The sequence below is a fragment of the Dama dama genome, chromosome 14 (genome assembly GCF_033118175.1).
Source record: "Dama dama isolate Ldn47 chromosome 14, ASM3311817v1, whole genome shotgun sequence".
Taxonomy (NCBI): domain Eukaryota; kingdom Metazoa; phylum Chordata; class Mammalia; order Artiodactyla; family Cervidae; genus Dama; species Dama dama.
Window position 1 is genome coordinate 3,703,928 of NC_083694.1, and position 27,740 is coordinate 3,731,667.

Below are 27,740 nucleotides of genomic sequence, written 5' to 3' on the forward strand. Positions count from 1 at the left end.
GCCGCCCAGCCTCAGTGCCTGGCCTCTTTCGTGGCTCAGACCCGGGTTCTGTCTCCTGCACTTGGGAACTCAGAGCATCCTCTTTCTCCTTCCTGCCGGGGTGGTGGCGGCAGCCGGCTGCCTCTGTCTCTTTAAGAGAGAGAAGGAACGAAATCAGGAAGTGGGAGAGAGCGGAGAGCCGAGGGCTGAGTTCCTGGGGCCGCACGTAGCCGCCTGTCTTCAGGTCTCCGAGACCTGCGGCCACCAGGATGCTTCGGGTGCGGCCAGTGCAGGACTGCAAGCCCTGAAAGTCTGGGGTGCCACGCGGTCCCACAGCCTGCCCATCACACAGCCGAGATGGGGTGAGTGTGCAGAGTCCACGCTGGGGGGAAGAGGGTTGAATGGGGGCGTCAGGGAAACAGGCAGCTGCAGGACAGCCATCAGCGAAGTGCCAGGGTGCTGGCCAGCTGGGGTCGGCTCTGCGGGCTCCTGACCCTCCCCGTATCTATCTGAGGCTGCTGCCCCTCCCCCCGCCGAGGTACCCTGTACCAACTCAGATGGGCACCCTTGCAAAGGACGGCTTGGAGGCCCTGAGAGGGAGGGAGGGTTTGTTATGGTGCAGAGGAGAACCCCAGCGCTCCCTTCCAAGCGTCGGATGCCAGCCTCCAGCGGTGCCTCTCTAATTTCCTTCTCTGCCTCTCTTCTGGGGCTGACTCTCACCGCTCCTAGGGTCCTGCTCGCGGGCCCAAGCCCCTGGGGGGTGGGAGTGTCAAGGACAGTCTCCTGGAGCCGGGGATCATTTAGGCTGGAAAGCCCCGGCTCTGTGGGGGAGGGCGACACAGGAAAGGGTTAAAGGGCTGGGGCCGGGAGGCCTTTGATGGAGGCTGAGAATCGACAGCGCCCGGGGGCGCCTCTCATCCGCCCTCCTCTTTCCGGTGCAGCTCAGCTCCTGGACTGGCCACAGGCGGAAAGCACAGCACACTCTTGCCGGCGAGAGTCTCTGCCTGATCCGGGCTGCGCGGGGCACAGGGTAAGTGCTTCTGGCCGCCGTCGCGCCCGGAGACGGAGCGGGAGCGGGTGGGGCAGCTGGTTCGTGGCTCCGCCGCCCGCCGCGCTCAGCCGTCCCAGCACCGCCCTTCTGGGCACCCGCTGCTGCGCTGGGGGCCGCGGAGCACGCGCACCTGACCAGATGCGCTGCTGTAGGCTCCTGGGCACAGCCCTGGCGGGACCGGGAGAGAGCCCAGGGCCCGCCAGCCCCGTGGGACTCTGCCCTCCGCGCCACACTGCCCTTCCCCGCACCTACAGCTGCGCCAGGCCCCAGCACCAGCCCTGGGGAGGACTCTGGAGGAGCGGAAGCCTCCCCTGGCTGGACCTTCGCCTTGATTTCAGGATATTCTACCTGGTTTCTCAGCCTCAGGCCCACGGGCTGACTCCTCCACAGCCTCGCAGGGGAAAACCTCACCAGCTCATTTCTGCTGAGCTATTACCTTGTCTTCAGAGAGACTCATCCCCTCAGAGACTCATCCCCTCAGCAGCTTCTATAAAACACAAACACCAATCCGTCTTCTGAAACTGGAATTGATCCCTGGTCTCTCCAAGCGGCCTCTGGCTCAAGGGATTGACCTTCTTAAGATTCACATTTTTAAAAAAAGGCTTACAGAGAGAAGGCTCAAAGCTAAGGAGCCGTGGGATTCCAGGCATGGTGACCCTAAGGTTGACCACCTTTGAGATGGTAGAACAGGAAGCAGCCCAGGCTAGGTCCCGCCTTATCCGAGAGTATCTAGTGGGTGGGGGCCCCTCTCATGCTCTCCCCAGTCATCCCAGAAGACCAGCCCTGGCCCGCTCTTCAGAGCAGCCCTTAATGTAACTCCTCAGGCTGCTCTCTGCAGTCAATTGCTTGAGAGGAACTGGCCTTTGGGGAGAAGGGCGTGGGGGCAAATATGGGGAACAGAGCCCAGAAGGGTTTCAGATCCTCCCGAGGCCGCTGGAGCTTCTGGATGTGATGGTCTCCTGCCTCCCCCGCCCCTCCACACACACACACACACACACACACACACACACACACACACACACGTGCATACAAGCTCACTCTCACACACACACACACATACATGCTCACACACACAAACACACCTGTGCATACATGTTCACACACACACCTATGCATACATGCTCACACACACACCTGTGCATACATGCTCACACACACCCACCCATACAAACAAGCTCACTCTCACACACACATGCATACATGCTCACACACATACACACACCTATGCATACATGCTCACACACACACACCCGTGCGTACATGCTCACACACACACCCATGCATACATGCTCACACACAGCTGTGCATACATGCTCACACACACACACATACAGCCATACATACAAGCTCACTCTCACACATACACACACGTGCATACATGCTCACACACATGTGCATACATGCTCACTCACACACACACACGTGCATACATGCTCATTCACACACACACACCCATACATACAAGCTCACTCTCACACACACACATACATGCTCACACACACACCCCTGTGCATACATGCTCACTCACACACACATGTGCATGCATGCTCACACACACCTGTGAATACATGCTCACTTACACACACATGCATACATGCTCACTCATACACACACACCCATACATGCAAGCTCACTCACTCACACACACACATGCATACATGCTCACTCACACACACATGTGCATACATGCTCACTCACACACACACACCCGTGCATACATGCTCACTCACACACACACACACCCATACATACAAGCTCACTCTCACACACACACATACACAAACACATGCATACATGCTCACACACAGACGTGCATAGACATGCTCTCACACACACACCCGTGCATACATGCTCACTCACACACAAACACACACATACATGCTCACTCACACATAAACACATGCATACATGCTCTCTCACACACGTGCATATGTGCTCACTCACACACCCGTGCATACGTGCTCACTCACACACACATGCATACATGCTGTCACACACACACACACTCGTGCATACATGCTCACTCACACACCTGTGCATACATGCTCACTCTCAACACACACATTGTGTATACGTGCTCACTCTCACACACCCACCCATGCATACATGCTCACTCTCTTACACACATACACACTCGTGCATACTTGCTCACTCTCACACATACACACTCGTGTATACATGCTCACTCACACACACCCATTCATACATGCTCATTCACACACACACACTTGTGCATACATGCTCACACACATGCATACATGCTCTCACACACTCATGTATACATCCTCACACACACACACACACATGTATACATGCTCACTCACACACACACACACACCCATGCACACATGCTCACTCACACACACGCTCCCTGCAGCAGTGCTTGCCTCCCCGAGCAGCGCTGACCTGGCCAGGCCGGCCTACTGGCCGTGGAACAGGAAGCGATGGGCCCGGGAGCACTGGGGAAGGCCCCGGCTCGTGTTGCAATCCTGGAGATTTGCGGTGATGTGGGTGACGCTGTCTGACCTGCAGCCCTTCCTTCAAGCACTCTTTCTGCTTCCTGGGACAATCCCAGGCCTGGATGCCAAAACCCAGAACTCCCAGTGCCGAGGAGAGGTGGCAGAGAAACAGGCTTGTCCCTGCAGAGTGGCCTGCCCCGGGCGGAGACGACAAGGCCAAGGGGAGTCGGGAGGGGAGAAAGCCCTGCTGGGGGGACGGGGCCAGGCTGTGTGCTGAGGGCCTGGCAGCGGGGCTTCTTTTGGGGGAAGTTACTCAATCTTCGTGTGCTTTCCACTTCTGCCCCTGCCTCCTGGCCTCCAGGGTGACTGTGGAGCCCCTCAACGGGGTGGTCTCGGGCACGGCTACCGGCCAGGTCACCAGTGTCCATCCCGGGTCAGGGGCCGCCCTGGACACCAGTGTGCTCTCTAGGGCGGAAGGTGGCAGCCAGCCGGCAGCGGGAGATGCAGAGCACCGTCAACTACCTGTGGCATACGGACGACCTGCTGGGGCAGGGGGCCACAGCCAGCGTGTACAAGGCCCGCAACAAGGTAGGGGCCGCCCGGAAGTCGGTCCCCAGTGGGCGCCGGGGCTGGGGCTGTCTGGGCAGGCTCCTCTGATCTGCTCTGAGGCAGGGCAGGGGTGCGGGGGTCTGAAAAGGGCTTCTGGGGTGATGCCCATCGGGTGCGCTTTGGGGCTGGAGAGAGAGGGACGAAGACGCGCGCCAGCGTCCAGGGGAGCTGGCGGCAAATCTAGGAACAGCAAGGGGGCAGGGGGACCTGTTCGGATTTATCCTGCCTTTATCACATTGAGGGCTGTACTGGATACATGAGACGCACTGCACCATCTTGGACTTAAAAGAGCTGAAGCCAGACAGGACGGTGCTCACACCGGGGAGAGTTAGCTGCCACCGTAGTTATTGCCAATAGCAACAATAGCAGTGACAACAAACCGTCCCCTGCGGGGAATCAGGTGTGCCAAGGTCCTGCCACCTCCCAGAGCTGCGGGCAGGCCGGCCGTGGAGCCCCTGGGAAGGGGAAGGAGCTGAGAGTGGGAGCCCCCATCCCCAACCAGGCCACCCTGGCTCGTCCCTGGGGTTGGCTCTTCTACATCTGAATGGAAACTGGGAGGGTGGGTGTGCGCCCCTGGGGCAGGGGTGCCACTTCTACTACCCCCCACGGCAGAAATCCGGGGAGCTGGTTGCTGTGAAGGTCTTCAACACGGCCAGCTACCTGCGGCCCCGCGAGGTGCAGGTGAGGGAGTTTGAGGTCCTGCGGAAGCTGAACCATCAGAACATCATCAAGCTCTTCGCGGTGGAGGAGACGGTGGGTCCGGTGCTCTGTCAGAGGAGCGCAGTCTTGTCTTTGACCCAGTCAGGTCACAGAATAATAGAGACTTGGGCACGCGCTCATCAGTGGCTCACCCAGAGAGGAGGAAAGGAGGCCAAGGGGCTGGGGGCAGTGCACAGGAAAATCAGGCCGTGGAGTGGGGCCTAATCAAGGCAGGCTTCCTGGAAAGGGTGATCTTGGGCTCAGTTTGAGGTCAGAGGAGGGAAGGCCAGCTAGAAGTGGAAACCTATAAAATGGGGGCTCTGGGCCCGTGGCCGAGCCACCCCAGCTTGGGGAAGGAGAGAAGTGCCGTCCCCAGGACCCTGTCCCTCTCCCACAGGGGGCTGGCCGGCAGAAGGTGCTGGTCATGGAGTACTGCTCGAGCGGGAGCCTGCTGAGCGTGCTGGAGAGCCCCGAGAACGCCTTCGGGCTGCCCGAGGACGAGTTCCTGGTGGTGCTGCGCTGCGTGGGTGAGCCCCTCCCTGACCCCCCGGGCCTCCCCTCCGCACCCCAGGCCAGCCCCAGACCCCGCCCTCAGCAGCAGGCAGAGTCCCAGGGGGGTGTGGTGTTTCTGGAAAAAGCTTCCAGACCTGGGACAGACGCTAGTGAACGGACAGACCCCTAGGGTCTGCTTCCTGCAGATCGGCCGTTTAAAACTCCAGTTCCAGAATACAACTGAAGACAGGTTGTTCACCGTCACTCATGACGGCATGATTCATAACGCTGCTGCTGTCAGTCGCCCAGTCGTGTCTGACGCTCAGTGACCCCCTGGACTGCCTCCCTGTCTCTCACCGCAATCCACAGTCAGACAGATGAATGGATAAACAAAGTGTGCAACGTGCAAGTGACGGATTAACTAGTTAGCCTTAAAAAAGAAGGAAATTCAGACACTGTGCTGAGTGAAAAAAGCCAGCCACACAAGGACAACTACTGTATGATTACTTTTATACGAGGAACCTAGAGAGATTCAGTCCATAGCGACTCTAAGTAGAACGTGACTGCCAGGAGCTGAGGCTGAGGGTGTAGAGAGTGAGTGCTTCACGGGTGAAGTCCTGTCTGGGGCACTGACGGCGGTCTGGACGCGCGCGATGATGCTGTGCTGCCATTCAATGTACTTAACGCCACTGACATGCACATTTAAAAATGGTTAAAATGCAAATTTTGTTAGGTATAGTTTACCACAATTTAAAAAAAAAGAAAAGAAAGATGGGGAGTAACTGAGTGCCCTCCTCTGGGAAGCAGAGCCACCATCCCCCTCGGTTTCCCAGGGAACCGCAGGCAACCCCGACACTCCATGTCCTCAAGACCCCTGTCCCTTGCCCTGAGTCCATCTCTCTCCTCCTGCTGTTCCTGAGGCCCCTGGGGACCCCTGGGTGTCACCCTCTGTCCACGCGGGTCCTTCCCCGGGACGGGCTCCGCCACTGGGCCGGCCCTGGCTGGAGCCGCTAGCAGCCCTGCATCCGTGGCAGTGGCCGGCATGAACCACCTGCGGGAGAACGGCATCGTGCACCGCGACATCAAGCCCGGGAACATCATGCGCCTGCTGGGTGAGGAGGGCCAGAGCATCTACAAGCTGACGGACTTCGGGGCCGCCCGCGAGCTGGACGATGACGAGAAGTTCGTCTCGGTCTACGGCACCGAGGAGTACCTGGTGAGCGCCTGGGACTCTCGGTGGCCCTCTGGGGGCCCCGTCCAGTCCCCCTGGGTCCAGGAGGGTCACCCCTCACCCCTAACCATAACCCCAGAACAATTCATTCTCTTCTCCAAGGCCAAAAGGTCAGTGCTGAGGCCTGCCCAGACCCCCTTCCAGGCCCCCTGCCCAGAACCCTTGCCAGGCCCCCTGCATAGACCCCCTGCATAGACCCCCTCCCCAGGCCTCCTGCCAGACCCCCTGCAGACCCCCTGCCCAGAACCCTGCATAGACCCCCTGCCCAGACCCCCTGCATAGGCCCCCTGCATAGACCCCCTGCCCAGGCCTCCTGCCAGGCCCCCTGCATAGACCCCCCTGCTAGACCCCCTCCCCAGACCTCCTGCCAGGCCCCCTGCATAGACCCCTTGCCCAGGCCCCCTGCATAGACCCCCTGCCCAGGCCTCCTACCAGGCCCCCTGCATAGACACCCTGCACAGACCCCCTGCTAGACCCCCTCCCCAGACCTCCTGCCAGGCCCCCTGCATAGACCCCTTGCCCAGGCCTCCTGCATAGACCCCCTGCCCAGGCCTCCTGCCAGGCCCCCTGCATAGACCCCTTGCTCAGACTGCCTGCCCAGACCCCCTGCCCAGAACCCTGCATAGACCCCTTGCCCAGACCGCCTGCCCAGACCCCCTGTCCAGGCCCCCTGCATAGACCCCCTGCAGACCCCCTTCCCAGACCCCCTGCCAGGCCCCCTGCCCAGGCCCCCTGCATAGACCCCCTGCCCAGACCCCCTGCATAGGCCCCCTGCCAGGCCTCCTGCCCAGACCCCCTGCCAGGCCCCCTGCCCAGACCCCCTGCCAGGCCCCCTGCCCAGACCCCCTGCATAGGCTCCCTGCCCAGACCCCCTGCCCAGGCCTCCCTGGTTCAATCAAGCCCTTGATCAGATCCTCGTGGAGGATGGAGCCCTGCTGCTCACCACTTTCCCCAGAGCAGAGGCTGATAAGCCTGTGGCACACTCACTTAGGAGATGACCTAGGAGATGCATTCTGACGGTTCTGTTTCCTCCTGGAGGTGGGAGAAGGCAGTCTGAATGGGGGGGGGCGGGCGGGGGGCCCGGGTGCTCAGGCCCTCACCCCCTCCCCCTCCCTGACTGCTCTCTGGTTCCCTGGCGGCAGCACCCTGACATGTACGAGAGGGCGGTGCTTCGCAAGCCCCAGCAGAAAGTTTTTGGGGTGACCGTGGATCTCTGGAGCATCGGGGTGACCCTGTACCACGCAGCCACTGGTAGCCTGCCCTTCGTCCCATTTGGCGGGCCCCGGCGCAACAAGGAGATCATGTACGGTGATCACAGGGACCCACGGTGACCCACGGGGCAGGGGGTGGGCCTGGGCATCCCACTGGTCCCCGATGGGTCCCCCATTGGGCCTCTGACTCCAGGCCCTCTGGGCCCGCCCCCCAGCGCACGCACACTCCCTTTAGATGCTTGGATATCGGTCCATCAGACAAGAAGCGAAGCCTTGTCCCCAGCCGATGGGAGACCACATCCCAGTCCAGCGCTTTCCTTGAGCCCCACCCCTACCCCGTTTGGGCTGACCACATCTCAGCCCAGGTTCCCAAAGCAATCTGCCTAAGGTCACAAGGCCTTCCTGGGCAAAGGACGGGGCAGGGGTGGGGGGCAAGAATCCAGCCTCCTGATCCCAGGTCCCTCGGGGTTTCTTCCTGTCTCATCCAGAGGCTAGGGACTGTGAGTGCTCCCACTGAGAGCACCACCAGAGCAAAGAGGTTTAAAGTGGATTTGCAGAAAGGTCGGTGCTCCTTCAGCTCAGGGGTCAAGCCTGGCAGAACCTGTGTTAAGTTAGGGAAAGGGAAAGGCCTGCCTTGGATGGAGGCTGGCAGGGTAGCTGGACTTCAGGAGAGGGGAGGGCGGACTGTGGGGTGCAGGGAAGGTGACTGGGACCAAGCCCAGCACAGGCACGTGGGGGAGGCAGGCGGCACGGACTAGCTGTGAGGGGCAGAGGAAACAGAGAAGACAGCAAGTCTCCGCGCCTCCAGGCCGAGTCTGTCCTCCCTTGGAAGCGTGATGGGCAGGGTGGGGGGGTCCTGGTGACCTGGTCCTGCCCACCGCCCCAGGTACCGCATCACCACGGAGAAGCCAGCCGGGGCCATTGCGGGCACGCAGAGGCGGGAGAACGGGCCCCTGGAGTGGAGCTACACCCTGCCCATCACTTGCCAGCTGTCCATGTGAGTGAGAGCCCGCGGGAGGGGGGCGCGACTGCAGCCCGGCCCTGGGTCCTCCTCTCGCTGAGGCCTGGCCCAGCGGGAGCGCCCCTCTCCCTTCCCGGCCCCAGTGTCTCCCCCTGGAGTGGAAGACCATTCTGGCTTTTCCTCCCCACCCCCTCGGTCCTGGCTCTCCAGGGCTTTCTCACCCGATGCCCCATCGCCTCCTCCTCCGGAGGTTGAATCTGGCCCCACCCCTGACTGTCCCCACGCCCCGGGGGGCAGGGGTTTGCAGAACCAGCTGGTGCCCATCCTGGCCAACATCCTGGAGGCAGAGCAGGCCAAGTGCTGGGGCTTCGACCAGTTCTTCGCGGAGACCAGCGACATCCTGCAGCGAGGCGTGGTCCACGTCTTCTCCCTGCCCCAGGCCGTCCTGCACCGCGTCTACGTCCACGCGCACAACACGTGAGCGGACGCGTGCACGGGGCCACGCCCCGCCCCTCCCCCCGCGCCCCATCCCACCCCCCTTCCCCCGCCCTCGGGCCCAGGGGCCTGTCCTGGCTGGCTCTGGGGCGCTTAGATACGAAGGTTCTGGGTCCAACCTCAGGTTGTGAAAGTACTTGTTCCATCAAGTTATCCAGTGTTCCTTGCTGGGAACTTGAGAGATTTAGCAACCCTTACAAAGCTGACGTCAGAGAAGGCAATGGCACCCCACTCCAGTACTCTTGCCTGGAAAATCCCATGGACGGAGGAGCCTGGTAGGCTGCAGTCCATGGGGTCGCACAGAGTCGGACACGGCTGAAGCGACTTAGCAGCAGCAGCAGCACAAAGCTGCCGTGCATTAGAAACCTCCTGGGGCGGGGGGTGGGGGGGGTGGGGGGGGTGGGGGGGGTGTTTGTGTGTGTGTGTGTGTGTGTGCGCGCGCGCGCACGCGCGCGCGCAAGCTCATGCTCACCGCCAGTACACTCCCCAATGGATTGCTCGTAGAACCCTTTATTTCTGGAGCTTGCTGGGGGAGTAGGTGGGTCCTCGTCCTGGGTGACCCTAGGGGATGAGGCTCCCTAGGGAGCGTGGCAGGAGGGGGTGTGAAGGCAGAGGCTGGACACTGGACTGTCTGCATCCACTGCAGGACACCACCTCTACCCTTTGTCTCCCAGCCCTGGAGAGAAAATCACCCAGTCCCTCCCTCTGAAAAGTGGAGCCTAAGTCTCAGCTGCGGTGTGGGTCACCCTCGAGCTGATTCCTGCCTGTTTTCACCCCTCGCCTCCTCCTCTCCTGCCTGTTCCTGGTTTTCTAGGATAGCCATCTTCCTGGAGGCCGTGTACGAGCAGACCAGCGTGGCCCCCCAGCACCAGGAGTACCTCTTTGAGGGTCACCTGTGTGTCCTCGAGCCCGGCCTCTCTGCTCAGCACATCGCCCACACAACAGCAAGCAGCCCCCTGACCCTGTTCAGCATGGCCAGCGAGCCCCCCAAGGGGCTGGCCTTCAGGGACCGTGAGTAGGGCCACCCAAGCTGGACCTTTTCTCCTCCTCACTTTCTCTTCCAAGCGCCAAAGGCTGATAATCCAGGATATTGATTCATTTGCTTTGTGGGTATGTCTTTGGGCCCCCAGGGTGTGGAGGCATCTCTGGGTTCCATATATGCCTCTGAAATGCTGTGGGACTCGGGCCGGTGGCCTGACCAACCTGCATCATGGCATCCAGAGATCTGTGATAGAAACTCTAAGGGAAACAGGGAGGGCTGGGTTTTACCTGCTGTCCACAGTCCGTGCCTGATGAGAAGCCTCTGAGTTTGTGTTGCAGGAAGCAGGGGCCCAAGCTGCTGAAGAGAAGGGCAGGCGGTCAGGGGCCCAGAGCTTTGTTCTGCAAATTCTAGCAAATAATCACTCCTATTTGAATGATGCCAACTTCATCCTCCTCCTCAGGGTCCCCAAGGCTGGGAGGGGGATTCACCTTAAAACCCCCGAGTGTGAGGTGTGTTAGGCACTCAACTGTGTCCCACTCTTTGGGACCCCGTAGACTGCAGCCCGCCGTCAGCCTCCTCTGTCCATGGGATTCTCCAGGCAAGAAAACTGGAATGTGTTGCCATTCCCTTCTCCAGGGGATCTTTCCCACCCAGGGAGTGAACCCGGGTCTCCTGCATTTCAGGTGGATTCTTTACTGTCAGAGCCACCAGGAAAGCCCCAATTCGCTCAGTCCTGTGGGACTCTGCCACCCCATGGACTGGGAGGGGTGGTTTGAGTCTCCTTTCTGCTGCCTTGGCTGTCGTTCTCCAAAATGGGCACAAGGGGGCAGTGAGGGACTGCAGTTGTAAAAAAGCGCTGTGGCTGTGCAGTCACTTCAGTTCAGTTGCTCAGTCGTGTCCGACTCTTTGCGACCCCATGAATCGCAGCATGCCAGGCCTCCCTGTCCATCACCAACTCCCGGAGTTTACTCAAACTCATGCCCATCGAGTCGGTGATGCCGTCCAGCCATCTCATCCTCTGTCGTTCCCCTTCTCCTCCTGCCCCCAATCCCTCACAGCATCAGGGTCTTTTCCAAAGAGTCAACTCTTCAGGCACGTCACTTAGTCATGTCCAATTCTTTGCAACCCCATGGACTATACAGTTCTTGGATTCTCCAGACCAGAATACTGGAGCGGGTAGCCTTTCCCTTCTCTAGAGAATCTTCCCAACCCAGGTCTCTTGCATTGTGGGCAGATTCTTTACCTGCTGCGCCACCAAGGAAGCCATAAAAAGCACATTCAGGGCATTTAAGTCTTAGGAGATGGGGCTCTAAGCAAGCTGGGGAGCTGGAGGCGGCCGATAGGAGATGGGGGCCGAGAGTGACCAGGGACGGGGGAAAATGCGCTCAGACCTCGCCCTGGGCCAGACGGGCGTCCCTCTCTGACCGAGTCTTCATCCGCAGCTGCTCTGGACGTTCCCAAGTTTGTCCCCAAAGTGGACCTGCAGGCAGATTACAGCACAGCTAAGGTGAGGGGGCGGCCCCCAGCTGGCAGGGAGGAGGGTTCCTGCAGGGTCGGGGTGCAGGACGTCACCCTGCCCTGCCCTGTGTGTTTCAGGGCATCTTGGGTGCCGGCTACCAGGCCCTGCGGCTGGCACGGACTCTGCTGGGGGGACAGGAGCTGATGATTCGGGGGCTGCACTGGTTCGTGTGAGTGCCCTGAGGGCCGGGCAGGGCAGGACGGGGCGGGAGAGGCGGGTGGGCGGGGCCGGGCGGGTGAGGCAGGTGGGCGGGCAGGAGAGTCCCCCCAGACCCCATTCGGCTCCGCCTGGGCCAAGGGGGAAGGAGGCGGCTCTGATCGGGCTCCCTTCGGCAGGGAGATGCTCCAGGCCACGTGCAGGCGGACGCTGGAGGTCACGAGGATGGCTCTCCTCTTCCTCAGCAGCAGCCTCGGCACTGAGAGGTGGGTGTCCTGCCCGGGACGTGGCCACAGCACGCGCGGGGCCGGCCCCTCCTCTCTGTCAGTTCCTCCCCCGGACTTTCCAACAGTGCCTCCTCCCGTCCAGAGCTGCTGACCTCCCTGCCAGGGCACCCCCCCGGCGCCCACCCCCCGCCAGCTGGCCTCACTTGCCTCCTCCACCTTCCAGTCCCTCCAGGGAGGGCGCCTGTGGGGACCCTGCCCCCCAGGCTCCAAGGCAGGCCCCCTGCCTCCAGGAGAAGGGGCCTCTGTCCTCCCCGTCCAGCCTCTGAAAAGTGAGACCCTCAGCTGCCCCGGGCCCTGCGGCAGGGCTCTGGGAGAAGCGCCCACACCCACAGGGGTCCCTGGACCCACAGGACAAAGGTGCAGGCAGGCTCTCCCCAGCATGCTCCTCCCACCTCCCCTGGGCCTCCGTGTCCTCGCCTCCGAGGACTCTCTGCCCCAGTCCTGGGAGCTGCACACCCTCCACCCTCTGACTTGGGCCAGTTCGGGGTGATGGGCTGGAAAAGGGAGAGACTGGGGAGGAGGAGACGAGTCCCAGGAAGAGCCCAGTGGCCAGCGCGCTGCTGAGCAGGTTCCCGCGGCGGTGCAGCTGGGAGGGGGCCCTGCGACCCGGGGAACCCACGGGTGGCTGGAGCCGCTCCTGGTGACGGGCGGTGACAGAGAGCAGAGGCTGTGCGGGACAGGCCTGGCCCCCCGCCCCTCGCCCCACAGTCCCGGTCCTCGGGAAGTCCTGGGAGTTCCCCAGAAGCAGGTCGGCACTGCAGACCTGCCTTCCTCCTGGCACCCGGCGGCAGCAGCTCTGAGAGTGGACAGGCAGAGCAGTGGCCGTGCACAGAGCCGGAGGCAGGGGTCTCCAAATGAGTCCCTGGCAAGGCCGAGCCCCCCACAAATGGTGGCAGAGACAAAGGGCTGCAGAAAGCGGGATCGGCTGGTGTGCTCTGGTGAAGCTGCTCTGAGCAGGGCTCTGTTCAGGCACAGAGCAGACCTCCAGGGACTTACCTGGAGGAGACAGCCCTTCCCTGGCATGTGCAGGTGGCCTGACGGTTTGGTGAAGGGAGACTAGAGATGGGTAGAAGAAACCAGGGAGGTCTTCCTGGAAGAAGTGAGACTTTTTAAGGCTAGAATGTGAGCAAATAGCTGAAGGCTCTGTGCAGGGAGAGAGAAGGGGGCCGTGACTGGAGGGGTAGGGAGGTGCTGACCCAATATAAAGCCCAAGGTAATACAGTCTAGGTACTGACATTTTGGTGATATAACCAAATGCAGCGACTATAAGAGACTAGTACATGGATCCCACTTAGACCTTCTTAGGTACCATCTGGGAGTTGGGAGGTTGGACTGTGGTAAAATGAGCAGTAAGGATTTACCGTGGGTTCTTAAGTGGGAAGGAAATGTGCAGAGAGAGCATCTGGGTGTTTGCCGGTCTTCCCTGGGCTGAGAGCGCGGGCCCCAGGTAGCCCCAGGGCTGGAGTCACAGAGTGTGCCGGCATGGTTTCTCCTGCTGGGCTCCAGGTCTCCCCCCCCCCCCCCCCCCCCGCCGAGGTGTGGTGGGCGTGGAGAGTTCAGGGCCAGGCACGGGCCTGCTCTGGGGCCGGTTTTAGTCTGCTGGGAAGGAAGGTGCTGGCCCGGGCTGTGACTGAGCAGCTGTCCTCCGCCCACAGGCGCCTTCCCAACCTGGGCCCCTGTTTCCACCTTCTCAAACTGACAGGACTCACTGACCTCAGGGCCTCCCAGTCCTGTTCTTTGCGGCAGTCCTCAGGCCAACAGGCTCTTCTGAGGTCTGAAGACAATAGCTGCCTCCCACAGAGAACCCGAAACTATAGAAAGAGTATCGTGACCGAATCGCTTGTCAGAAGAGCCCAGGCACGTGGCACAAAGGGGCCGTGGTCCCGGCCTGGAGCCTCGCCTCGCTCCAGGCACTCCACTGCTCTGGGCTCTGGAGATGCCCCAGCACCCTGGCCTTTGTACCGAAGACCCCCTGCCATCAGCAGGCCCCGCTCAGGCCCCAGGGCTGACCGACTTGGGGACTCCCAGGGCTTCCCCACCCCCAAAAAGACTGTGTTTGTGTGAATGTGTTCTTTGATCCCACAAACACCTTTTATGGGAGCAGGGAGGAGGTTTCTGTCCCCATTATATGGGTGAAGAGCCAGATCCTGCAGACAGGGGTGTGGCAGCCGGGGCTAGGACTCTGACCTGCCCCTCCAGACTGGGTCCAGCTGGGCTGGGCAGACTCATCCTCTTCTGCACAAATATCCCATGCCCTGAAATCTATCCCTGTGCCGAATAATCCATTCGACACTCTGTGTGGGGCGCCTGCCCGTGCGAGCTCTGCCTTAGACATTGCAGGTGTGGTGGCCCTTCCTTCAGGGAGCCCCCACCAACTCCTGATTCTCTCCAATCCTCCTTCCTCCCCACCCCCGCCCTCCCGTTCCCACGCCAAAACACACAGGATTCTCCTTTTCTAATTATTATGGTATAAAAACAGCATATTATGGTATGCTAATTGTACTAAGTTAGAAAATACAGACCAGCAAAAATGAAACGAAAATGCTGTGTCCTGCCACTGAAGAGGCATGATGTCCGCATTTATCCTCAGTGGTTTTCTGTTACCTGTGTGTGTTAACCAGCGTGGCGTTTCCCTGTACCTGCTGTTTTATAACCTGCTTTTCTCAGCTTATGACCCTCCAGGTCAGTACATTTCATCTATAAGGCGCGTCCACATTCACATTTCCCTAGTTATCCCCCAAGTGTTCTTTTCTGGCTGGCTTCACCCCAAACCAGGATCCAGTCCGAGACCGCGCTTGTCATCCGTTACTGTTGTTTTGTTGAGTCACTAAGATGTGTCTGACTTTGTGAGCCCGTGGACTGTATGGCCCACCAGGCTCCTCCGTCCATGGGATTCTCCAGACAAGAACACTGGAGTGGGTTCCATGTCCTTCTCCAGGGGAACTTCCCCACCCAGGGATCAAACCCGCGTCTCCAGCTTGGCAGGCGGATCTTTGCCCGTTTCTTACGTCTGTTTCCACCCTTCCCTCGAGGTTTAGCGGTGTGGCCGGGGTGCCTGAGCTCCAGGAACTGAAGAGGACCACAGAGCTGAGGTCCAGGCTGCGGAATGTGAGTGTGGCGGGCTGATGGGCGGCCAGGAGCAGAGCTGAGAGCAGGGGTCTGGCCGGGCTCCCATCTGAGCCTCGCTGAGGACCCCGCGGGGTCTGCCTTCGTGTCCCCAGTTGGCTGAGGTCCTCTCCAGATGCTCCCACAATATCACAGAAACGCAGAAGACCCTGAGCGACCTGCGCTCTGAGCTGGTGAAGAACCGGGATCAGGTACATGAGGACAGAAGGTCTGTGGGATTTTCTTCTTGGCGGGCTGGAGGTGGGGCAAGGGTGGAGGCCGGAAAGGGCCGGTGGCCCCGTTTGGAGTCAGCCTGCCTCCCCTCTTCTCTTGGCGAGGATGCCGGGGTCTGCGGGTCAGGGCGGGGAACCCAGGCCTGTCCACGGCCCTCCCGTGAGACTGCCAGAGGAGGCAAGGATCTGGGGTCCTGCCCCAGATGGGAGTTAGTGAATTATGAGTCTTAGAGGTGCAGTAGTTCTAATGGAAGAAACATCGCGTTCCCACCTCTTTGGAACCCTTGCTCTGGTCAGACCCTGGATTCCCACTCCTCCTCCTCCTCCTTCTCTCATCTCGTGTCATCTTCAAATCAGTAATGACACCACTCTTCCTGCACTCCTTTCATAGATGAGGGGGCTTCGTCCGCCCCGAGACACAGCCAAGAAATGACAAAGGGTAGGTGGAGGGCCCCAGGTCAGGTCTGCCTACCTCCAGAGCCCGTGTTCTTGGCCTACACCAGGGATTTACCCCCCTGAATCCTCAGTCTCCATTCAGACAAACAGGAAAACCCCCATCACCCCTTTCCCCACAGCCTGTGTGCGGAGCCCCTGCCTGCCTCTTGGGCTTTGACCAGGGCGTGGCCCCCTCCTCTAGCCCCCCACAGTCAGAGTCTGCACAGATCCACATGCCCGGGTCCCCAATTCTGAATTCAGAATGCTCTGAACACCTCGGAGCTGATTCTTCACTGGCTCAGCTGCAGAACCCGACCTAAACTGACACGAGGCTCTTCCTGGTCTTTCTTTATCCCACTTAAGTGACTGTTCTTATGGTCTTGAAGGTTGAAGGTGTGTGATGATGGGCTGTTGCCCTAGGCTGCCCCAGGGGGTTCCATGATACAGTGTATGCGTGCTGACTCACCTTTCTCAAATCAGAGGGTGGGTCTGAATTTGAAATACTTCTGGCCCCAGCCTTTTGGGTAAAGACTGGACCTGGGATCTTGTCCACTCCAGATGCCAGTGGGGCAGGGTTCTAGGGTCCACAGGGTCCTGGGAACAAGCGTGGGCTCTCCAGAAATAGCTGAGACAGGGTCCCGGGAGGAGCTGCAGGGAGGAAGTAAAGCCAAACAGGCCGAGGGGTGGGGAAGAACTGTCCCCCACACACCCCAACATCTCAAACAGGGGGTATCCCTAAAAAGAGAAGGAAGAAACAGTAACGGCCTTAAAGCCCAGGCTGAGAGGATAGAGAGGTCATCTTCTGAATTCCCCGTCTACAGGCAGGACCAAGGACCTGGATTCATCCTTGTTTCAAACAAGGGTTGCTTCTTGATTTAAGTTCCTTCTCCGTGTGCAGAAGGCCCGACTTTGGCTCTTGCCAGGGGACAGAAGTTCTTGCTGGGCTCTGGCACGCGGTGCAACCATCTCTCCTGTTCTGGGGCCCAGGGCTTCTTCCTAGAACCTCTTCTCAAGCCCTGTTGGGCGCAAAGGCCACCTTCCTGCCGTGCGTCCTGCCTGGCTTCTTGTGTGTATGAGAGAGAGAGAGAGAATAAACACAGGAATGAGAAAAGACTAGCTAACCAGAAGATGTCTCAAACAAACTTAGAAACAAGAGTCACCCCCACTCCCAGACTGTCCCCCAGACCTGTGGCCCCAAAAAATGTGGCTCCTTCTGCAGGGAGACAGCCCCCTTCCCCTACAGCTGTCCCCTCCCCGCCCTCAGCCTTGACCCGTGCGGTTTGATTCTTCTGTCTCCTGCCCACAGCATCCAGCAGATTCAGTGTTGTTTAGACAAGATGTACCTCACCTACAAACAGTTCAAGAAATCCAGAATGAGGCCAGGTGAGCCGCAGGGAGAGCAGACCCCCTCCTCTCCCCTCCCTCCTTCCCTCCAGCTAGCTGGCTGTTCCTAATGCTGCAGCAGCATGGGCTGGTGCAGCTGGCCTGGGGTACGGGGGGTGGACGGGGGTGGGAGGCTCCCTGCAGACCACCGAGGGGCCTGAGCCTTTCTGCCTGCACCTGTTGCCCCGTGGAGGCTCCACTGAGACCTGGGTGCTATAGGAGAGGTGGCCCGCCCGAGACCCCTCATCTTCGCAGAGCACTTTACGGTTTAAGAAGTGCCTCCCTGTCCATGGGTCTCTGGCTCACTAAAGTCGTCAAGCTTTCCAGAAAGGGGAGGATGGGGAGAAACAGCAGTTAGCGTCACTGGTCCAGGAGGGGCTGCCTGGGGAGGCCCCAGCTGACTTGGGGGGTTAGGGAGGTAACACACTCCAGGAACTGACCCTCTCGCCCACGTGCCCCTAGCATTTCCTCATGGGCAGGAAATCGACATTTGAGGGCTCGGGCTTGATTGCAAAGCTCTCTTCCACCCCTAGGATTATCTAAAAAGTACTGTCCCATAGAAAGATAATGCCAGGCACATTTGTAATTTTAAGTTCGCTAGTAGCCAAAATTTAAAAAGTAGAAACAGGTGAAATTTACTTTAATAACATATTTTATTTCACCTAATATATTCAAATTGTCATTTCAGCATGTAATCAATGGAAACAATTATTAAAGAGATGTTTTACATCTCTTATTCTGTGCTAAGTCTTCACAGTCCCACGTGTATTTTACACTTACTGGGCATCTCTATTCAGAAGCTAATTTCTTTAACAGAATTACATGTACTTTTACCAAAACAATAAAGCTGTGTTTGATAGGGAAAAAACGTTGCACACTGCTTTAGTTTTTAAATTTAATTGAATTTGTTAAGTTAAAACAAAAATTCAGGTTCTCCGTCATATTAGCTGCATTGGCCACACTTCAAGTTCTAAGTAGCCACACGGCCACCGTATTGGACATGCAGTTTCTGAAAGATGATGGTCTCTCCTTGGGAACCTTGGTCCTGCCTCTGGGTCTGACCTTGGAGGGAGTATAGCTCAGGAGATGGGAAAACCAAGACTGCCCTGTTCCCTGAGGCCAGGGGGCTGTGGGCTCAAGAAGCCTGCTCTGACACCCAGTTGACCACCTTTGCTGTGATGTTAGGAGCCCTGCGGAGGTTTCTCTGCCTGCATCACTGGAATTCCATCATCCTGTGACCACTACACTTCTGAGCACCTCCTGGGCACTGTCCTATGGGCTGTGCATATTTTTTAAAATTTATGTGATGCTCATAAAAATCATAAGACACTGTTAACCTCCCCATTTTATAGATAAGGAAACTGAGACACAGGAAGTTAAGTAGCCCAAGAAACCTGGGTCCAACTGCTTTGAGCCATACCATTTTACAGCCTCAAAAAGAATTTCACTTTTATCAGTGAGTCCTTTATTATAAAATGTATAAAGAACCCGGATGAGTAACACTCCACTGCCAACACCTGGGGAAAGATGGCATTGTGGAAAATCTCCTGTCATTTTCAGGGCACTTTGTCACTTTACCTTCACTCCCATCCTGTGTGTTACAAGGGACAGATAAGGCAAAATCAACTGCCTACAGCATAGCCCTGCTATGATAACAGGAGGGAGGCAGGCCCGGGCCTTGTCCCAGGTCGCCTGGACCTCACGGTCAGCTAGCTGAGCGCAGGGCCCAGGACAAAGAGGCCAGGGAGGCGATTCCGCTATCAGGGGAGTGATGGGAGTGGGCAGCAAGAGACACCCAGCTGCAGGAACCTTATCACGTCATGTTTCTGCCCCTAACCAGAGGCCGCTCCCCTGGAGTCCAGGAGAGGGCAGCACCTCCCTAGTGCAGAGAGCATTAGGCTGCGGCCAAGGCAGCGAGACGCCCAGCCCTGCTGGCAAGAGTGCTGTGCTGAGAAGGGAAGGTCAGAGGTGGTGGCCCAGATGTCTGCAGCCCGAATATTCAGGGATGGGGTCCACCAGCTGTTGGCATCTGCCTTGCTGGGAGGAGGACTGGATGAGGGGTCAGGGCTGACCACATGTCCTTCAGGGCCCGTCTCATCTGCCGGTGCCCATCTGGAGTGGTCCCTGGGCGCCCCCGATGCGTGGGCTTGCCTGGCCCGGGGGGGCTCCGCCTGCTCATAATGCGGGGTCTCGGGTGCTCGCCTCCTGGCTCTGCGGGGCTGGGAGCGTCGGGCAGGGCCCACGCCGCCGCCGTCACCGTTGCAGCTCGCCTGGCCCTCGCGCCATTCTGCTCTGCTGACCGATCGCATAGGTGACCTCGGCCCTGTCTGTCTCCTTCAGGGCTGGGCTACAACGAGGAGCAGATTCACAAGCTGGATAAGTGAGTGGCCTGTGCCCCGGCAGGTGGGTGAGCCGGAGGGTGGGTGTCGCCAGGGGACAGTGAGTCTCTGTGCCAGACACGAGGCGGTAAAGGGCCCTGGCCCCAGGCCACAGCTGGGCAGGAGGGAAGCTGGAGGGGCACGCACTCTGGGGCTGGGGCAGGGGGTTTCTCAGCAGCAGTCTTGATGGAACTGGATTGACTCCTGGTATGGACACGATTGTGTGAAGGCTTTTCTTCCCTGTTCCCTCGCTGATTAACCACGTACCTCCTGCTCTGGACTCTTTCTGCTCTAGCCCGGGCTCTCCTTTTGATGTCCTTCTGCTTCTCTGGCTCCTGCACACTCTTCTTCCAGGAAGCCTCCCCGACTTCATACTTATTTGAGGACTCACTCTGCCAGTTCCATGCCCGCACCCCTGACTACACACACACACACACACACACACACACACACACACACAACCATCTCTCCTTCCCTCTGGGGGCAGAGCTCGAGCATGTGTGTGTTTCCTGATCCTTCTCGCACGTCCCTCTGCTGGGGTGTGCTGTGTGCTGGCCGCTCTGACCACCACCATGCATGTGAGCGAGCACCGTCGCCTCCTTTGGGGAGGTAGCCCTGCTCTGGACCGAGGGGATGGACACTCGGGCGCCGGAGGCCCCGGGATTCCAGGCTTGGGCACAGCTGGCTCTGGCTGCTCATCTCTGTGCCTTGGTTTCTGTCTTTTCAGGATGAATTTTAGTCATTTAGCCAAAAGGCTCTTGCAAGTGTTCCAGGAGGAGTGTGTGCAGAAGTACCAGGCGTCCCTGGTCACACACGGCAAGCGAATGAGGTAACACGGGCACTCCTTCTGAACTCACGGTCCCCAGGGCCCTCCAGGCCTGGCCCTTCCCGACCTCAGACAGCCCTGGTCTCTGCAGAGCCCTAGCTGAGAGGGAGGTGGTACTAAAGGAACAAAAGCAACAACATAGAAAGGTGGTTTTGTGGCCCTGGATGGACCAGGCAGCCTGCTGGGTGATTTCTTTTTTTTTTTTTTTCTTTTTTAAAAATATGGAACGCTTCACAAATTTGCATGTCATCCTTGCGCAGGGGCCATGCTAATCTTCTCTGTATTGTTCCAATTTTAGTATATGTGCTGCCAAAGCGAGTACTGCTGGGTGATTTCTGTGTTAACTCATTGAATCCCACAAGGTCTACCCTCTGCAGTGCATACTGTCACCCCATTTCACAGATGAGGAAACTGAGGCTCACAGAACAGCTGCTTCCTTAATACCACACCTCTAGTAAATAGCAGACTCAGGACTAGCATGTTGGTATGACCGCATCTAAAATCCAGACTCTCTCCATCGTCCCGGGTGCCCCCTCCCTGGGGGCTGAGATGAGGACACGTGGCCTGGGAAGCAGGGGCAGCGGGCCCCCATGTGGAGCCCCCCACGCTGTCCCCTGTGGGAGTGTTTGGTTTCTGCCCCTCAGACAAGCCCCTCCCTGAGACGAGAGGGCCACTTCCCAGGAGCTGTGGGTTCTGAGGATGGAGAGGAGACTCACCTTAGAAGATAGCTTCCACCTCCCCCACTGGAGGCCATCCACAGTTCTGACCTGATGGTCTGGGGTGGGCTTGGCCGTCGGTGTCTGAATGCTCCTCAGTGATTCTAGCGCGTCACAGGGCTGAGCAGTGGTTGAAGCCTCCGGGAGCTGGTGTCCCTTTAGTGTTGTGGGGCAGTGTCCTTGCTCACTCCTGCTTAGAGAGAGAAGAGAATTCTTAACAGTCTTTTAAAAATTAATTAGTTTTAATTGGAAGCTAATCACTTTACAATATTGTAGTGGTTTTTGCCATTCATTGACATGAATCAGCCATCGATTTACATGTGTTCCCATCCTGAACCCCCTCCCACCTCCCTCCCATCCCATCCCTCAGGGTCATCCCAGTGCACCAGCCCCGAGCACCCTGTCTAATGCATCAAACCTGGACTGGCGATCCCTTTTGCCTGTGATAATACACATTGCTCTGGAAACGGGGGCGTCAGCAGGCCCCGGTTTGAGCGCCCCAGAGCGGCCTGTCTGGCCTCTCCGGAGCCTGACCCAGGCCCTTGCTTACCCTCACTGGCGCGTGCGCCCCGGCCCGGGAGGGGTGTGCAGCCCCTGCGGTGCTGGCCCTGCCAGGACCCTCGTCAGCACCCTTACTGGGACAGGCGTGGGCCGGGGGCACCCACAGCTGCAGCCTCTGCCCGGGAAGCCTCTTCGCGTCGCTGGGCCCTGACTCCCCTCTCCTCTCTGCAGGCTGGTGCATGAGACCAGGAACCACCTGCGTCTGCTGGGCTGCTCCGTGGCCGCCTGTAACGCGGAAGCCCAGGGAGCCCAGGAGAGCCTCAGCAAGGTGCGGCGCTTCGGGGCCCCAGCCGCGCCAAGGAGGGCCGCGCCAGGCGGATGCCTGGGAGGTCTGCGGGCCATTCCCCTGCCTCGGGGCAGAGCCGTCCTCGACCACTCCGAGCACTCTGGTGTGGCGTGGAGGGCCTCTGACCCGCCAGGATAGAAGGCAGTTCCTACTGTTCTCGGAACAAGGCTGCTCACTGCAAGGGCAGAGGCTCCCAAACCCTGGGACATCTGGGCCCCGTGCAACCTGGGAGGCTCCCCGAGGGAGGTGACCTGAACACTCCTTGGTCTTCTGATCTGTTCTCCTTAAAAAGACCAACTCAGGCAACTCTGAGAGGCCACTTGCTCTGCCAGCAGGGACAGAGAGGGGCTGTCCTTCAAGGAGTGAGGCCCACACGGCTCCTCCTCTCCCCAGCACTGGACACATTCTTTCAGAGACGGTGCTGGGCTGCCCCACTTCTCTGCCTCTAATGACTCAGCTGTGTCCTGACAGGTACAGGTCAGACACAGAGGGCAGCCCGACAGTCTGCACCCCATGCTCCCAGGAGGAGGAGGAGGGGCTTGTGGGAAATTCCTGACACTCCAGGGATGTGGGCTAGGGATCATTTTGTTACACATTTCTTAATGCCTCCCCGCACCTCCACTGCACCCAGCACCTGAGCTGGCTTATCCCTTCTGACTAAAGCGTGGTTCTTTCAGATCCTTGACCGACTGTCTCACCAGCTCCTGCAGGACAGAACACAGGGGGCTCCGGCCTCCCCACCCCCCACAGCTCCTTATCCCAGCTCTGCGCTGAAAGACCTGGTTCTCCAGTAAGTGCCAGAGAGGGGGGGGTGTGTGCATGTAAGCATGTGTGTGTGTTAGGGGCTTTGCCTCTTGCCAGGCCCAGGAGGCGGGAATGAGGCTCGGTGGGGCTGTGGGGGAAGGGGAGCTCCCAGGAAAGGTCTAGGCAGAGGCTTGCCTTGGCCCTTAGCCACCACTGCCTCTCTTTCTTGGCCATGAACAGCATGCAGGAGCTCTACGGGGAGATGAAGGTGCTGGCGTCTGACCTGCAGGACAACAACCGCATCATTGAAGGGTGAGGAGTCCCCACTGTGCAGGGTGTGGGGAGGCCGGGTTCCCGAGCTGCACTTGCCCCAGGGGCACAGGCCCCTTGCCTGCCCAGGCAGGTGTGATGACAGGGGTCCATTGTCCAGGGCTTTGACCTTGCCCCTAGGTTAGTAAGTGTGCTGACCAGGTGGAGGCTTTCACTGTGGTCTGAAGGATGTGGGTGGGCCTCAGGGTGGCGAGGGATGAAGGCTGGGAGGTACGCGGATTTGCGGCCTTGTCCAGCTCTGCATGAACGCGGCGTCTGCCTGATGCCCAGACCAGCTCCTTTAACTGTACGACCTTCCTCAGAGGGGTGATGACCCAGGAAACGCAGATCAGAGCCGGGAGAACTGGCCCGGGGTGCAGGCCCCGAGTTAGAGGCTCTGCGTTGTTGTCGGACGGGAGTCCACTCCTGAGCTGGGGGAGGGTGGAAGTCGGGGGGATACTGGCAGATGCCGCGGGGCTCAGCCTTTGGATTTTGGGTAAAATTCACAGAAGAAAGCTGGAGAATAATAGAGTGACCGGCTTCTCATATTACCAAGTAAGCACCATTGGAAGGGGGAAAAAAGCCCTGCCATTTAGAAGTTTCACTTTTGAAGGTGCATTTGAACACCAAAGAGAGGAAAGGACACAATCTCAGAAGCAAGGGTGGTCCCGTTCACACACACACATGCTCACACATGCATGCACGCACCTCCCGCATCTGCCCCATTATCTTTCTGTCTGTCACCTCCCCATCTGGGAACCTAAGAGTCTGCAGAGATTCCCACCGAATGTGGCCTTGCCTGCTCCTCACCCTCGGTGCCGCCCCAGGAGTTTCTTTGGCTCTGAGCTCGACCACATGCACAGAGATTCTACCTCCTGGTGCTAATGAAGGGATTAAACGGCATGACAGACGCAATGTGCTGGGAGGGAAGGGTGCACAGAGCCGGGATTCACTAAATGTTCCCTGAGGGACTCAGGGATTCACTGATGTTCCCTGAGGTCACGCCAGGCCCAGGTGCCAAAACCGGGGCCAGGAGGTAGGGAAGCTGGGAGCAGAGCTCACGGCTGCTCCTAGAGTTTCAGAGGGTCCTTGGGTTGAGGAGGCATCCCATGTCGCATTCCGGCAAGAGGAGAACCCATCCTCTTAAATACCCACAGGGAGAAGATTTGACAGCTTCTTAGAAAGATTTTCCGAAACAGCCCTTAGGGGCAGGAAGTTCTAATTTTAGTGCCGACATAAATTTTTCTTGCTGTGATATGTAGTCTATTTACAGAGAGCTCACATTTTTATTTTAGTGGGTTTTTACTTCCTGATTCAGAGCTGTAACCAGAGCCTAAAGAAACCATCTGAATTCTGTTTCCCCTTCTCTTCACCTGGGGCCTCATTGGAATCCCCAGGGGAGCTTTTAAAAGGAACAGATGCCTGGGTCTTGGCCTCAGGCTCTGACCGCTGCTTGCAGTTGGGGATTTTCGTAAGCTTTCCTGATGATTCTAAGGTGTAGCCAGGGATGAGAACTACAGAGTTCTTGTGAGCGGACACAGACGCTCTGGGAGGACAGCGGAGGGCCTGACTAGCCCGCTGCCCCGGAAAGCTAATGGTCTGGGGCCCCGGGAGGGGCCTTCCGGCTTCTCCACCTGGGCAGGAGATGCTAACCACGGCCTTTCTTTACAGGCTGAGCAGGGTCCCACTGGCTCCTGACATCTGAGCTTGGGGATATGCTCGTGGATCCTGAAGCATTACGGTCGTTCAAGCACTGCCCCGCTGCCCGCACTGGGGACCCACAGGACAGTGCCGGGTCCACCTCACCAGCCTACCTCCCTCCTGGCTGACAGCCGGGAGTCGCCAGCATTACCTTCCGCGGCCTTTCTGGGGGGAAGCGCAGCAGGCCCGGGAGCACCGGCCGGATCCCGGGCTGACCTGCGCCCCTTCCGGGCCTGGCCCGGCCCCTCTGTCTTCCTTGCTGCGCAGTGAACCTGCTGGACCTCGGGGGCCGAGGCGCCCCTCCCTCCCTCCCCCGCCCCGGTTTGCAGGGCTTCAGTCCTCAGGGAACAGCAGAGGGGGCCTCCCGGGGGCTCCCCAGCGTGCTGGGGCAGGCGACTCCAGCCCCGTCTTCCTTCCTCTTCAGGTGTTTCGTGTTGAACAAACAGACCTCTCCCTTCGCCCATGGCTGCTGAGGGTCACCGTCGAGGTCTCGGGCTTGACCGCCCAATGTCCCATCCCCTCTGGTCAGACTGAGCCTAAGCTGAGGAGCAGGGTGGTCAAGGCCGGGGCCTGTGTCTCGGGGACCTCCCCCCCCCCCTCTGGGGCACCACCAGATTTGGGGGTTCGCAGGCAGACACCAGTAGCTGTGCCAGTTAGCACCAGCCCGTGAGGCCGGAGCCCCGAGGAAGTCAAGGCCTGCAGCTTTCAGAAATGAAATAAACAGGACTCTTTTCTGGGTGGCTGTCACTGGGCTGATTCGGGAGGCAGGGAGGGCTCTAGGCTGGGTGTGCCCGGGGATCTGCGAGGAGATGGAGGCAGGACAGCTCATTGCCTTCGCCTGAACGGGAGCCTGGTTTCAGGGAGGCCGGCCTCCTGCTGGGGTCTCTTTCCCGGCTCCCTGTCACCTGGGGAGCTGTGTAAGGGCCTAGAACTGGCAGGGAGGGTCTGTTTCTTTTTTTTTAACCTCCAAACCTCCATCGAGGTGCCTATTCCTTTCCACACACCCCCTACCACTGTTCAGCTGGTCCTAAATACCAGTTGAGCGCAGTCCTATGGGCCGTTTTGCACATCCCCTCTTTTTGCCTGGAAGCCGGAACGGTGCCAGGGTGGGGCATTCAGATTTGTGCACATCTAGTCTTTCCCTTGCAGGGTACCCCCCCCCCTTTCCCTTCACCAGAGCCGACTACCCCGCTGGCCTAGGGGTGGGGAAGGAGTGTGCAATGAAGTGGCTCTAGCAGGGGCGGGAAAGAGCGAGGAGCCCTACTTGGCGCTTTGAAGCATGAAGACCCAGGAATCCTTCCTGCCTGTCTTTCGGGAGCTTCCGCGTCCTCAGCGGCTGTTCCGCCCGATGGCCCCTCAGGGCGCACTGAGGAAGGCTGGGTGCTGGAGTCGGACGTCTGGGCCGCTCCTTGGGAGGACCAGCGCCCTGTAAAACCCGGGGTGGGCTGCTGGGTGTGCTTGCCGCAGGCTTCCTGGGTGCTGTCTGGGCCTCGGGCCGGGCGGGCTCAGGTCCTGGGTTCCCAGGAGCCAGCCGTGGGACACCGGGCCCCCGCCCGCAGGAAGTGTAGGCCGACACTCCTGGCTCCTCAGCACCCCTGCTGGGAGGTCCCACGGCGGGTTTTCCCTGGCAGCCACGGCTGCTTCTAAGACCCTGTATGCTCGGTGGAGCCACGGGATCCCCGAAAGCCAAGTGCAGATTTAGGGGAATGATAGGATCCAGGCTCTATGAGCTCATGAGCAAAGGCCAGCAGGGGGCCCTCAGAAGCGTCACTGTGATTCTGTGCTGCAGAGCCTGACATGGGTGCCCCCAGCTCCCAGCCCAGCAGGGCTTCTGATGCCCTCTCCGCAGGGAGCACGGAACTGGGCCCAGTTCCTCCAGAACCTGGTAGGACACCACCCGCCACCCGGTGTCTGATGACCTCTGTTCTCTGGTGATTCCTAACAGGACACTTCAAATGCAGCACCCATTCAGGTGCTCAGACGTCAACTGGGCACCTGCTGGGTGCCAGGCCCTGGGAGGGGAGCCAGAGCTACTGGCAACGAGGGCGCCGTGCCCGCCCTTGAGGAGCTCACCCCGATGGGGAAGGGCCCTTCAGTGTCACAGGAGCGGGCAGAGATGGGAAGGCACGGCTCGGGGGGTGGCCCGCGTCACCACTGTCAGAGGGCGGGCATCAGGGCGCGGACAGGGGTCAGGGAAGGACTCGGGGAGCAGGCGACTCCAGAGTGGGGTCTTGGCAGGTGAGCAGGGTTACCTGGCAGAGAAGGCATGGGAGGCATCCCTGGCAGGGGCCCGACACCCGTCTCGGCGTGCAAGGAACGGCAGGTATGTGGGTCACTGCAGAGCACGCTGAAGCGGGAAGTGGGCGTTGAGGACCAGGCGGAGCCAGACCCAGAAGCTGCTCCTCGGCCACACGAAGGAACTCGGGTGTCACTGCGGGGAGCCACGGAAACAGGATTTTTTAGGTCAAGTGCAACTGGTATGGTAAAGACACCTGTGCCTGTGTGGAGGGTGGACTGAAACGCCATGCCTGCAGTCCTCATTTGTAAAATGGAGACAGCATCTTTCAAAGCTGTGGGTAGGGACAGATTCTGCATTTCCACAAGGGGTCCAAAACACTCCCTGGGGTCTCTGCACACCCTCCCAGTCCCGCCTCCCGTGGCTGAGGCCACCGTGCAGGCTGGGTGGGAAAACCAGGGCCCTTGACTCCCATCGGTGGCTCAGGTCCGTCGCAAACCTCGGGGAAGAGTCCACGCAGCATTCGGATCGATGGTGAACATGCCATTAAAACGGGCCGCTCGGTTCAAGGCGCCACCTGGAAGGAAGCAGGGGAGACGTGCCGGGGGCCCTGGAGGGGCTGTTGCCGATTCCTGAGCCCTGGAGCCTCAGGGTGATGGTTTCTGCAACTCTCAGAATCTATGCAGTTTCCTCTTT

At 59.2% G+C, this 27,740-nt stretch overlaps 1 protein-coding gene, 1 long non-coding RNA gene and 1 other non-coding gene across 7 annotated transcripts; 1 reads left to right on the forward strand and 2 right to left on the reverse strand.

The window, feature by feature from the left end:
* The first annotated feature begins 121 nt into the window (after positions 1 to 121).
* IKBKE (inhibitor of nuclear factor kappa B kinase subunit epsilon) lies at positions 122 to 25,546 on the forward strand. Of its 4 annotated transcripts, none has more exons than XM_061159944.1 (22): positions 123 to 341; positions 921 to 1,009; positions 3,851 to 4,077; positions 4,711 to 4,851; positions 5,195 to 5,324; positions 6,324 to 6,505; positions 7,663 to 7,823; positions 8,618 to 8,728; positions 8,990 to 9,169; positions 10,002 to 10,198; positions 11,612 to 11,676; positions 11,766 to 11,857; positions 12,024 to 12,110; positions 15,164 to 15,239; positions 15,353 to 15,465; positions 17,211 to 17,287; positions 19,628 to 19,667; positions 20,393 to 20,494; positions 21,940 to 22,036; positions 22,732 to 22,844; positions 23,039 to 23,110; positions 24,779 to 25,546. In XM_061159944.1, the coding sequence occupies exons 3-22, from the start codon at positions 3,991 to 3,993 to the stop codon at positions 24,810 to 24,812; spliced, it is 2,157 nt and encodes a 718-aa protein (XP_061015927.1). In that variant the 5' UTR covers positions 123 to 341; positions 921 to 1,009; positions 3,851 to 3,990; the 3' UTR covers positions 24,813 to 25,546. The 4 variants fall into 4 exon arrangements, with proteins under 4 accessions (XP_061015929.1, XP_061015927.1, XP_061015928.1 ...); XM_061159945.1 differs by having other exon boundaries at positions 3,959 to 4,077; positions 15,170 to 15,239; XM_061159943.1 differs by having other exon boundaries at positions 124 to 341; positions 3,959 to 4,077.
* Positions 20,518 to 27,740, reverse strand: LOC133068964 (uncharacterized). 2 transcript variants are annotated; one of them, XR_009695731.1, is made up of 4 exons: positions 27,544 to 27,740; positions 27,061 to 27,239; positions 21,208 to 21,397; positions 20,518 to 20,607 (listed from the first exon to the last, which is right to left on the reverse strand). It is a non-coding gene; the product is annotated as an uncharacterized LOC133068964 (long non-coding RNA). The 2 variants fall into 2 exon arrangements; XR_009695730.1 differs by lacking the exon at positions 20,518 to 20,607 and having other exon boundaries at positions 20,637 to 21,397.
* On the reverse strand, positions 20,707 to 20,813 carry LOC133069781 (U6 spliceosomal RNA). Its single transcript, XR_009695994.1, has one exon. It is a non-coding gene; the product is annotated as a U6 spliceosomal RNA (small nuclear RNA).

Excerpts from the sequence above, each read along its gene's own strand:
- IKBKE (XM_061159944.1), top strand. The coding sequence starts at position 3,991 with ATGCAGAGCACCGTCAACTACCTGTGGCATACGGACGACCTGCTGGGG. Across the intron at positions 8,729-8,989 it reads ATCACTTGCCAGCTGTCCAT|GGGTTTGCAGAACCAGCTGG; the intron begins GTGAGTGAGAGC and ends CCCGGGGGGCAG. Across the intron at positions 11,677-11,765 it reads CAGATTACAGCACAGCTAAG|GGCATCTTGGGTGCCGGCTA; the intron begins GTGAGGGGGCGG and ends TGTGTGTTTCAG.